Source organism: Pelodiscus sinensis, chromosome 4 (assembly GCF_049634645.1).
Source record: "Pelodiscus sinensis isolate JC-2024 chromosome 4, ASM4963464v1, whole genome shotgun sequence".
Taxonomy (NCBI): Eukaryota; Metazoa; Chordata; order Testudines; family Trionychidae; genus Pelodiscus; species Pelodiscus sinensis.
This window is the reverse complement of record NC_134714.1, coordinates 129318441-129330657: the sequence shown is the minus strand read 5'-3', so window position 1 is coordinate 129330657 and position 12217 is coordinate 129318441. Positions and strand designations below refer to the sequence as shown.

The 12217-nt window shown below is 61.6% G+C and overlaps 1 protein-coding gene across 1 annotated transcript; it reads right to left on the bottom strand.

Moving 5' to 3' along the window:
• Nucleotides 1–1378: 1378 nt before the first annotated feature.
• CHURC1 (churchill domain containing 1) lies at nucleotides 1379–11610 on the bottom strand. The gene is made up of 4 exons (XM_075929136.1): nucleotides 11465–11610; nucleotides 8836–8971; nucleotides 6269–6339; nucleotides 1379–1540 (listed from the first exon to the last, which is right to left on the bottom strand). The coding sequence occupies exons 1-4, from the start codon at nucleotides 11501–11503 to the stop codon at nucleotides 1448–1450; spliced, it is 339 nt and encodes a 112-aa protein (XP_075785251.1). The 5' UTR covers nucleotides 11504–11610; the 3' UTR covers nucleotides 1379–1447.
• Nucleotides 11611–12217: the final 607 nt, after the last annotated feature.

Sequence of the window (12217 nt, the reverse complement as noted above, 5' to 3'; positions counted from 1 at the left end):
ACACGGGCACTAGCACGCAGGGTGCCCCCCAGCACCCCATTTCTGTGGGGCAGCACAGACCTGCCCACGCCTGGCCACCCCTCCCAGCGCAGGGGCCCTGGCTTCATGTGCTCTGCGGGGGCAGGGCGCCGGCTGGGCGTAACGTGGCCCATTTCCCTGCCCGTAACAGCTGTGGGCACCTCACCAGCCCAGCCCCTTTCCCTCTGTCAGGGGGCACAGCCCCCCCGCATGCAAACCCGCCCAGGCAGGTCGGCCAGCCCCACCCTGCCCCGGGCTTGGTGGGAAGCAGCCAGGGTCCTGCCGCCGGGCCCCATTCCCACCAGGCCCCTTAGCACTGGGCTCGGGGGTTCCCAGCAGCCGCGTTTCCACGGCACCCTGCGTGGGCAGGCTGTAGCCAGCAAACACGGTGACGGGCCGGCCCCGCTCTCCGCCCCGCCCGCTGAGGGGCACTGCCAGCCGGAGGGAGCTGCACGGCGGGGCCCACCAGAGCCTGGGGGGAAGGGGAAGGGGGTTATGGAGGGCAGCCCCCTGCGGGGATGAAACCACCGCTCCCCGGGGGCTGGGCTGGCTGCAGGCAGCTCCGCTGTTCTGTGCGGCTGCAGCACCAGGCAGGATCGGGGCCCGGTTGAGCCAGGCAGGGGACAGCAACCTGGGGGATCCCACCGCTGCCCCAAAGCGCTCAGTTCACGACCCTGCGCACGCCTGAACAGCCGCTCTGTGCCTCTTCCCGAGGGGGGCAGCCCACTCAGCCAGCCCCGCAGGCGGGCCCAGGGGAGCAGGCGGGGGGGCACCTGTGGGTTCTGTAATGGCAGCCAGGGTGAATTTTATTAGAAACGTGTAAAAACTAGATCCAAGCAGCGCCCCTGGGCACCGGCTGCCAAATTACCCTGGCAGAGGTGGGCACATCCAGAGGAGGGCCCCAGGACATGACAGTAGCTGTAACCCAGGTCTGAGCCAAGGCCCTACCCACTCCTCCCCCTCTGCTCCTAAACACACAGCCTGTCTCCCAGGCAGGCCGGCTACCCCCCATCGCCCCCTCCTTCCTCCAGGCAGGCCAGCTACCCCGTCCCCCTCTTCCTCCAGGCAGACCGGCTACCCCCCATCACCCCCTCCTTCCTCCAGGCAGGCCAGCTACCCTGTCCCCCTCTTCCTCCAGGCAGGCCGGCCACCCCGTCCCCCTCTTCCTCCAGGCAGGCCAGCAACCCCCCGTCCCCCTCTTCCTCCAGGCAGGCCAGCTACCCCGTCCCCCTCTTCCTCCAGGCAGGCCAGCTACCCCGTCCCCCTCTTCCTCCAGGCAGGCCGGCCACCCATCCCCGCATGCCAGGCGGGGGGCCGAGGCAGTGAGGGGGTGCAGGGCGCCAGGCTGTGGGCGACTCAGTCCCAACACAAGGCAGGTGTTTAATGACATGGCGCTGGCAAGAACAGGTGCAGGACGGCGGCCAGACGCTCAGAACAAGGGGGCCGCCTGGCGAGGGTCGTCGGGCAGGATGCTGATGGAGTCCTCGGCCCTGCCGCACAGCAGGCACAGCATGGTGTACTCCTGCAACGAGAGCGCGCGTCAGGCGGGGCCGGGGATCCGGGGGCAACACTCCTTTGGGCTGGGGCAGGGGACGTGGGGGCGCACCCCCACCCTGGCCACAGAGGGGTTACGGAGACCAGGCAGCCCCACCCCACTACACCCGATGCAGGGTCAGGCCAGGAGGGAGGAGTTAAGTCTAGCGGGGGCAGGAAGGCAGAAGGTCCAGCCTGGGCAGGGAAGCAGATCTGCTCTCACTGGCTGTGGGTTAGGGCCTCCTTGCCGGACATGGGGCAGGGCCCGACCCTGAGAGCCCAGGCAAGAGTTAACGGGCCCGGCCGACCCTCTGTTCTGAGCTCCTTGTATTTGTTTCACAGCTTGGCTACCCCTGTAGGGGCAGAGCGTGGGTGTGAGCCGGCTGGGGGGCAGGGCCACTGCGGCACCACACCACACCACACCACACCACACCACAGGGGGCTGCTGAGCAGCGAAGCCCTGGAGGGAAACTGAGGCTGGAGGAGCAGTGCCACAGTGGGCCACCAGGGGGCAGAGATTCCACAGCCTGTCCCCAGGACACAGCACGCCCAAGCGAGTGCCACGCTGGACGGCCGCCCAGAGCACGTTAGCTGGCGGCTTGCCCCTGCCTGGCTCATCCCCGGGGGACTTGTGCAGGCCTGAGAGAGCAAGGAAACGCCTGCACCCAGCTGGCAGGGAGCCTGCCCCCCAGAGCCACAGACCGAACGGGTGCCCGAGCCAGGCAAGCGGCAAAACGCCTCCCTGGCGGCCAGACCAGACCTATGGGGCCTGCTGGTTTCCCCCAGGGGCCAGGCTGCATTGCTCCCTCCCAGCTACTCAGCAGGGGAGTCTCTTCCAGTTTAAAACGCCCCAGGAACTGGGGCATCCACCGCTCCCCCGGGAGAGTGGCCCACAGCTCAGCCTCAGCCTGGCAGGCGCCTCCAGCCTCCTCCTCTCCCTCTCCAGACAAAGCGCCCAGGCTCCCACGCAATGCCCGGCAGGGCAGCAGCGCAGCTGGGAGCTGCCTGGGACCAGCATCAGCAGGCAAGCAGCCCCCGCCAGCCAACGGCTTCGCACGGTCGGGAGACGCAGCGTGGAGCGGGGGGGAGGGGCACAGACTATCCCTGAACAGTCGGCACCTCTACCTGGGAAGGGGACTTGCCCGTGGGCATCTCGAGCCCAGAAGGGCCTGTTCTGCCCAGCGAGCCTGGCCTCCTGCCTCAACCTCCCCCCCCCACGCCTGCATCCAGAACTGCGAGCTGAGCCAGAGCCGAGCTGCAGAGACCACCCAGCCCGGGGGTACAGCCGCCCCGCCCCTGGGTCAGACTGTGGTCCGTGGGTAACGTCCCTCCCTGTTAAACACTGGCACCCTCCAATCTGAACACGTCCCTCTGGGGCGCCTAGCCCCGGGAGCGCGCGCGGCCGGTCTCTGGCAGATCACAGGGCCCCTGCTCGCAGAAATCTGCCCTGCGGAACCGTGATCAAGTCTCTGCTCCGCCGTCTCTTGGGCAAACAAAACCGAGTGGGCTTCGTCCAGCCTCCGCTAGAAGCAGCTTTTCAGAGCTGGACTCCTCCTCTTCGCTCTTTTCTGAGCTGTCCCCTTTGTAGCCCCCGTCGGGGGGGGGCAGCCTCCGGTACCAGGCCAAAGAGGCCTCGTCACCTCCCTGTGCCTGTTGCATGTTTCTCTGCTTGCACATGTGGTCCTGGGGCTCGTCCACCTGGTTTGCACCCAGAGCACAAAGCTTGTCCAAGTGTCCGCTCCCCCGGCTGCAGCCCTTGTTCCTAGTCGCCGGAGGCTGCATTGGGCTGCCCTGGAACACGCTGCTCAGGGGAGCGCAAGACCTGGGACAGGGAGCTGGGTTTGTTCACAGATTCCTGGTTCAAAGTGCAGGTCTCGCCTCCCAAATAACTACGCACCAGGGAACGTGACCAGAGCCTCCCCTAGAGGAAGGGCCAGGGTTAGAGGCGCAAGGAATTTACCCAGCTCCATTTTCCTTTTCCCCAATCCCCCTCCTAGTCACACCTGACTGATGGCAGCTGGGGGCCCACACTATGACAAACCCTCCTCTGCTTCGCAGCGCCCCTCGGGCCCAGACCTGCACTTCCCCACTTGGGGCTCACAGGAGCTGCAGGTGGCTGGTCTTCCTCTCCCCGGAGGCTCACCACACCATGGCCAGGCAGCGCCATGCTGGCTTGGGCAATGCAGGCACCGCCAGGAGGGAAGGACAAGGCCACTGAAGCTTTTAGCCGTCCAGGCTGCAAACCGCTGGCCTTGTTTTCATGCCGCCAACTGCACAGGGAATCGGCCACCCCACACAGACGAGCGCTCCCACGGTGGCCCAGCAGCCCAGCCCTGCAGCAAGCAGAGCCGGGATCAGCTTTATACAGAGGCCTCTAGGTATCCCGGGGTGCGGGGCGTCTGGGCCTGACAGAAACACGCCCCTCCCAGATAGAAGGGGAGAGAGGAGCGGAGGCTTCTCACAGGTGGGACAACTCCGGAAATACACAGCCGAGCCCACTCGCTCCCTCTGGCGCTCACACACGGCGCCCAACCCCAGAATCAGAGCACGCTCCAGCAACGGCGGGCGTGGAACAGACACAGGCTAACTCCAGCTTCCCCAGCTTGGCTCCAGCCACTTCCCTGGCTTTGCCTCTGGTGCGGGCAGCCTGAAGGTGCACCTCAGAGCCGCTAGCAACGGCCCCACAGTGCTGGGATGCCCCACAGCCGCCTGTCCAGCCGACGCACTGCCAAACTCGGCAACCCGGCCCCTCTTGCTGAGGTGCAGCTGTGCCCACTGCCGGGGGGTAATCCAGGGTCCGCCCGAGCTGTCCCCTCTTCCAGCACCACCTGCTCCCCATCTGCCTCCACCGGTCTGGCCATCTCCCACCATGCTGCACAGGCAGGGCTGCCAAACCCGGTGCCAAGGGGGAGGGAGAACACAGCTAGCCAGGGTAGGGGGCGGGTTACACCCATCGGGCCGGAGGCTTGTGGGCCTGGGGCTGCCTCTTAGGCTGGACTCGACCTGAAGACCCCTGCGGACTTTCCTGTGCATAAGAAATGAACAGCTGTGGCTTTTCCAGCAGGCGTGCTGGCGGGGTGTCCACCCTAAGGCCTGATTCAGCGGGGTCCTGCGCTCTCTCCGCTCTGTGTGAGTGTGGGTGGGAGGTGCTCAGCCCTGCCCCTGTGGCATCGGGTCCTAAGCACTCGGGCTGGGATTCTCTATGGTGCCTAAGGGAGTTAGGACCCCAAGTCCTATTCAAAGTCCGTGGGACTAGTCACATAGGTGCTTTTGGAAACAGACCCTCCCCAAGGAGACTTGTGTTCCCTAACCACTACATCCATGCACGGGGGATACAGAGTCCAACCCCCATGCTGCCTGGTCGCTCATCCGCAGGGTGCCCCCGTCGACCGACTCGGGGACCAAGCCAAGCGGGCGGAAGCGCAGCAGTGGCAGCGTGGAGCGCCCAGCTGGGAAGTCAAGCCCCAGGTGGCAGTGAAGCTGCCCTAAGCAAGCCCAGGCAGGGCAGCGAATTCGACCCTTCCCCTGGCTGACGCAGGGCACCTCCCCACGGGCCCCACCACAACTACAGCCTGCAGAAGCCTACAAAGCAAGAGCAGCTCCAGACGGAAACCCACAGAGCTCAACTTCCTGCTCCGGCTGCTGTGGACTTCGGGGCACCTTGTGCTTCCGGGACCCCACTCGCTGGGCTTTGCAAGTCTCAAGGCATTCGTAGGAACAAAGGAGTGTGGTGTCTGTGATTGCTGCATGTGTGACAAAGGGGGGATTTTCAGTGACATAAGAACGGCCATTCTGGGTCAGACCAAAGGTCCATCTAGCCCAGTGTCCTGTCTGCCAACAGTGGCCAATACCAGGTGCTCCAGAGGGAGGGAACACACCAGGAAATCCTTATGTGATCCCTCCCCTGTCACCCACCTCCAGAGAAACAGAGGCTAGGTACTATTCCAACACATCCTGGCTAACAGCCATGGATGGACCTAACCTCCATGAATCTATCTAGCTCCTTTTTGAACCCTGTTAAAGTTCTAGCCTTCACCACATCATCTGGCAAGGAATTCCACAGGTTAACTGTGTGCTGAGTGAAGAAAAACTTCCTTTTGTTTGTTTTAAACCTGCTGCCTATTCATTTCATTTGGTGACCCCTAGTGGGAATAAGTAAATAACATTTAGGGGGTGATGTTTTTATGCCCCCTAGTTTCCCCCATATTTTGCATATGGGGCTCTTTGTTCTCACGGCAGAGAACCAGGAAGGTGGAGGATAAGAGCTGGCTGTAGGAAGGAGTCGGGGCTCTCCTGTGGGAACTGACCACAGAGGTCGGACTGAGACAGAGCCTGAACAAAGCTTGGCTGGGCTCTGGGTGGAGCAGGATGGGCTTGGTACAGCGGTACCCTTCATTTCTCTGTGCTCCCCTACGGCCCTCCCGTGCACTGACTCATAAACCCAGCTGTTTTGGTAGCCCTGAGCGTCAGCGCGCACACAGCCCCTGCAGAGTGGGCACGTCTCTCCCATGCATCCAGCTCAGCTGGACTCACTGGGCAGAGCTCACAGGGTGAAGCAGGAGGGCTGGAGCTGAAACGGTTCAGTCGAAGGAGTGGGGAAGCCAGGCAGCCTGCTGTCAGGGACGAGCGAGACCCCGTGGGGGCCCGGCGTGCTGAAGGATGATTCGAACGCGGGGGTCTGAGCCTGTGGCTCCATGGTAACGACAAGACAACGTACCTGGTACTCGTCCACCACGCTGAACGTGTACTCGTGTCTGGCTATCATGTGATGGCAGTTCTTACACACATCTGGAACGAAAACCAGAGAGCCTGGAGGGAGAGCTCGCTCACCACAGGGGCAGGGAGAGTCTCGTTTCTTTGGACTGAAAATTGCACTGATCAGAGACCAAGGGCCTACTATCTGGGATTGGTGACAAAAAGCCCTCCTGGCCCAAGAGGGTGGGGAGTGGGGTCTGAAAGGCAAAGCCAAGTCCCCTTGGATCCCCCATGGCTAGGCCCACCCAGGCTTCCATTACATTTTGTGGATGTACCAAAGCAATTTTAACATTTGTATTTTACAGCCCCCCAAAAGCTCGGAGAAACTCTTTTAGGGGAGCAGGGCTATTTGTGGCTGGGAGCAGGAGAAATAGTTCAGAACTAGCCAACTTGTCTAACTTGGACCAGAAAAGGAGACTTTCTACTCCTTGACATCCCCCAAAGCAGCACACGCATCTATCCCAAAACCTGAACTCATCGGGAAAGGAGCTGTCTGAATTCAGGGGACTAAGGGGAACATGCCACCTTTAACCATTCCCCACTCCTTACCCGTGTCAACCTACAACCTGGTGCGAATGGCCTCTATTTAAAAGAAAGACGGCAACGAATCTATGAACGCTCCACTGGAACGGACTCTCTGAGCCTACAACTGGCTAGTGCATCTCCGAAGTCACTAACCTGGCTGCCCAAATCCAGCAGTCACAGTCAAACACAATCCCTCTCGCGCCACATCCATTCCATTCTCCTTCCTTGCATTTTGATGTGACTTTAAAAAACTCACGCACGTGGCAAGTAGGAGGTTTACTCCGGGGATTAGGAAGCAAGTGCCAGAGAATTTATGTTCTAAAAACAAAGGGTGAGCTGGCATGGATGCAAAATGCGAACAGACCCAGTGCTGCTTCCCTGATTCTGCAGCCAGTTAACCCCAGTCCCTCTATTGCGTCTGAGGAAAGCCGCAAGCAGCAGCAGATTGACATTAATGAGTCAGGTCAGCGTCACGGGGCTGTTCACAACCTGGGAATATCAGTGAAGCTGTCGAGAATGGCATCAGTTTCAGGCAGCAGCTTATGGGGAGTAGTGGGCAGCCACAGAGGCAGGCGCTGGCGCTGATCCCAGGTGACTCACGAACAGGCGGGTGAGAGACTCTGGCGCTTGCCTTGTCTCGGCAGTGGAGAAGCCGGTGAGGGGGGAGGAGAATGTAGAGTAGTCCGGAATCCTCCAGCCCTGGAACAGCCCTGATTCTGAGCACGGTGACGCACACGCTTACTCGCTGTAGTGCCAGTGCCGTACCACACAGGGTTGTATTGCTCTAGCTCTGTCGGGGGAGGGTGTGTGTGTGTGTGTGTGTGTGTGTGTGTGTGTGTGTGTGTGTGTGTGTGTGTGTGTGTGTGTGTGTGTGTGTGTGTGTGTGTGTGTGTGTGTGTGTGTGTGTGTGTGTGTGTGTGTGTGTGTGTGTGTGTGTGTGTGTGTGTGTGTGTGTGTGTGTGTGTGTGTGTGTGATTTTTTTTAACCCATCTAGTTATACTGGTATGAGCTAAGTTATCCCAGAAAAGATCATCCCCTTTCCTGTACTGAGACAAACCACTCGGATATAAACTCCTTCACGCTGGTATCTCAGCATCCGTGCGAGGAGATGCCCATATTTATAGATTCTTAGCTTAAGGCCAGATGGGACCATCAGATCATCTCATCTGACCTCCTGGACCACCCAGGCCAGGACTAACAGATCTTCCCGGAGGCCTGCGGTCTGGATCTGAAGCCTTGGCGAGAGGGAGCAGAAGCCCCTTCCCTCAGGGGGGATTATTCCAACAGCTCCTCCGAGGGTCGTGACTAGAAACGTGGCCCTTACTGATCATTTAACCTTGTCTGGCCTTAAACCCCAGCGCCTGGTACGGGAACCGCCCTGGGCTCATTTCAGTTGGACAGATTATATGGGTAGACAAGGTCTTATGCACGTTCCAGCCAGGGAGTTATGTGCTAGGGAGCTTGCGAGGAAGATCACAGGAGAATGGCAAAGTAGAAATTTTAGCAACTTTCTCTTTCCCTGGCTCCCTGACTCAGAGCTCTTTCAGGAGCTCCAGCCATCTTTCCAACCACCCTCTGGCTCCATGGGTTCCTAAACTGGAGGGCATGCCCCCTGAGGGGGAGCATGAAGAAATTCCAGGGGGGGCATAAGGTGACCCAGCCCCTCCCCATCAATCCTCCTCTCCCTAAGTTTTGCTGCTATTTTTGTTTTTCAGCCCCAGTCAGTTCCTTTGTTTTTTTTTGCTCAACAAGTTTTGCTGCTATTTGGGGGTGTGTGTGTGTGAGGGTTTCTCAAAAATCAAAAAGGGGGCATGATGCCGAAAAGTCTGGGAACCACTGGAGCCTAACCGATAGCCTATAATTTATTCAAGCCAAGTAATGGGTCTACTCCTCCCCTAAACAGGTGAAATAATAAAGCACCTCGCCTCCTCTGCAGCCTGGGTTCCTAAGGCCTGTGGCTGTGTGCACAATCGCTAGATGGGCAAAATAAGGGGAACGCCTTACGGTCATAAGTGATGATTTCCTCTCCATCATCGTCGTCCATGGCCCTGTTTGTGATCAGCACAAAGTCCCGCTTGTTGCACTCCACACACCCCACGTAGTTGAGCAGGAAGGATCCATTCTCCAGGCAAGTGTTACCCTGCAGTGTTGAGAGAAGAAATGTCCACACCCATCTCCGTGCTACTGTCAAACACCCAATGCCACAATACTGTATGCAGTGGAAATTACTGACAGCACTCACACGGGTTAGAGGAATGGTCAATGTCATTGTGTATGAACCCTGTGTCTAATTCTTTGAATTCCACTAACCTCTTGGTCTCAGCAATACCCCGTGGCAACGAGTTCCATAAGTTTTACAGAGCACAATTAAGTATTTCCTTTTATAGTTTTAAATGCATGTATTGTATTTCAACTCCCATTGTGTTCTTGTGTTACAACGAAGGGCTTGACTTGCCTTCTCTTATCATTCATATTTTTGCATCTCTCTATTGTGTTCCCTCTAATTTAACTCCTCTCTGAACAGCCCCATCTTTTCAGTCTCTTCCCCCAGAGCAGTCTTTCTACGCCCTCATTGTTTTTGTTACTATCTCAGAGCTCTGCTCATTCTGCTCTTTTTCAAGGTAACTCCAGCCCAGAGGCGGAGGCATGGCTGGTTTATGTAACGGCATCGCGATCTCTGCAGCATCATTTCCTTATCCCTTAGGCAGCTTCACACTGTGACTCCTTTGCCGCCTACCACGGCATGGGCAGGGGCTGGCGTCAGGCCGTGCAGAGGCATCGGGATCCTGACATGTGGGGGGGTCCCAGACGCGGGAGGGATTTTCAGAAGTGCCAGGCGCTGGCCTGGGGCCGCACCCGATAAAATCACCAGGAGTCTGTGAACCTAGCAGGGCGCAGGACAAACCCGTTGGGCTGCACGCGGGGTGCACCTGGGCCGCCAAAGGTGCCCAGAGCAGCTGGTAGCCCAGCCTGGCCCGCAGCTGCTCACCGTGACCGGGGGGAGGGGTGGAAGGGAAGGAGAGCAAATTCTGCAGAGGGAGATGGGAGTCTCCCCTCCATCAAGTCTTGAGTCCCGGCGCCCAGCCCCTCCCCCTTTAGCCCCACCCCCCCGCAGGGAGAGAACCCAGGAGTCCCAGCTCCCAGCCCCTCCCCCTTTAGCCCCGCCCCCGAGCAGGGAGAGAACCCAGGAGTCCCGGCTCCCAGCCCCTCCCCCTTTAGCCCCGCCCCCCGAGCAGGGAGAGAACCCAGGAGTCCCGGCTCCCAGCCCCTCCCCCTTTAGCCCCGCCCCCGAGCAGGGAGCGAACCCAGGAGTCCCGGCTCCCAGCCCCTCCCCCTTTAGCCCCGCCCCCGAGCAGGGAGAGAACCCAGGAGTCCCGGCTCCCAGACCCTCCCCCTTTAGCCCCGCCCCCGAGCAGGGAGAGAACCCAGGAGTCCCGGCTCCCAGACCCTCCCCCTTTAGCCCCGCCCCCCGAGCAGGGAGAGAACCCAGGAGTCCCGGCTCCCAGCCCCTCCCCCTTTAGCCCCGCCCCCGAGCAGGGAGCGAACCCAGGAGTCCCGGCTCCCAGCCCCTCCCCCTTTAGCCCCGCCCCCGAGCAGGGAGAGAACCCAGGAGTCCCGGCTCCCAGACCCTCCCCCTTTAGCCCCGCCCCCGAGCAGGGAGAGAACCCAGGAGTCCCGGCTCCCAGACCCTCCCCCTTTAGCCCCGCCCCCCGAGCAGGGAGAGAACCCAGGAGTCCCGGCTCCCAGCCCCTCCCCCTTTAGCCCCGCCCCCGAGCAGGGAGCGAACCCAGGAGTCCTGGCTCCCAGCCCCTCCCCCTTTAGCCCCGCCCCCCGAGCAGGGAGAGAACCCAGGAGTCCCGGCTCCCAGCCCCTCCCCCTTTAGCCCCGCCCCCGAGCAGGGAGAGAACCCAGGAGTCCCGGCTCCCAGCCCCTCCCCCTTTAGCCCCGCCCCCCACAGGGAGAGAACCCAGGAGTCCCGCCCCCCAGTCCCTCCCCCTTTAGCCCCCCCCCCCGAGCAGGGAGAGAACCCAGGAGTCCCGCCCCCCAGCCCCTCCCCCTTTAGCCCCGCCCCCCCGAGCAGGGAGAGAACCCAGGAGTCCCGGCGCCCAGCGCCTCCCCCTTTAGCCCCGCCCCCGAGCAGGGAGAGAACCCAGGAGTCCCGGCGCCCAGCGCCTCCCCCTTTAGCCCCGCCCCCCGCAGGGAGAGAACCCAGGAGTCCCGCCCCCCAGCCCCTCCCCCTTTAGCCCCGCCCCCCAGCAGGGAGAGAACCCAGGAGTCCCGCCCCCAGCCCCTCCCCCTTTAGCCCCGCCCCCCAGAGCAGGGAGAGAACCCAGGAGTCCCGGCTCCCAGCCCCTCCCCCTTTAGCCCCGCCCCCCGCAGGGAGCGAGCCCAGGAGTCCCGGCTCCCAGCCCCTCCCCCTTTAGCCCCGCCCCCCGCAGGGAGCGAGCCCAGAGTCCCGGCTCCCAGCCCCTCCCCCTTTAGCCCCGCCCCCCGCAGGGAGCGAGCCCAGGAGTCCCGGCTCCCAGCCCCTCCCCCTTTAGCCCCGCCCCCCGCAGGGAGCGAGCCCAGGAGTCCCGGCGCCAGTCCCCACTGCCAGGTGTGACGCAGGGAGGGGCCAGGCCCCGCCCCTTACCCGGGCCGGGTACTCGGTCTCTACGCAGCCCCCGCACATGACGCCGCCGCTGCCGCTTCTGCCTTCCGGGAGCCGCCCAGCCTCTCGCGAGAGCGGCCAGCCCCGGCGCCGCGCGCGGCTGGGAGCGTTAGGGGCGGGGCCTGAGCGGCAGGGGCGGGGCCTACGGGTTTAGGGTGGGGCCATGAGGGCCTGGGCGTGGCCTGCAAGGCAGAGGCGGGACTATTTGAATGGGGCGTGGCTTGAAGCATCAAGGTGGGGGGGCTATTGGGAATGGGCGTGGCCTCTGGGAAGGGGGTGTGGCCTGTCAGGGGAGGGGAGGGAGAGTGGCTGGGCCCCTCCCAGAGCAGGGTCTGGGGTCTCTGTGCATGGGAAATCACAGCGTGTGCAGAGAGCTGGGGGGCTCTGCGAAGCCAGCACTAGCCCCCCTAGCCCCATCCCTGGTTTTGTTCTTTTAACAGCCGGTTTCCAGCAAGCAGCAGTAGCATGGGAAGCCAACCCCCCCCCCACCAGTGTTCCTGCTAATCTCTTACATCCATGTGCAGAATAAATGTGAGGTGCACCAAGGCATGTGCAAATGTGCACCACCAGCCGAAATAAAAGAAACTAACTTTGCTAATTAGCTGGGCGGCATGCGAATCTTTTCTCAGCGATCGCCCAAGCGCTCCACTTACAGGGAACACGGCTCCCCACTCTAGCATCACAGGGCTGGGAAAGAGGGGGCGCCACCTACTCAAGACCAAAGGCCTGGCCACT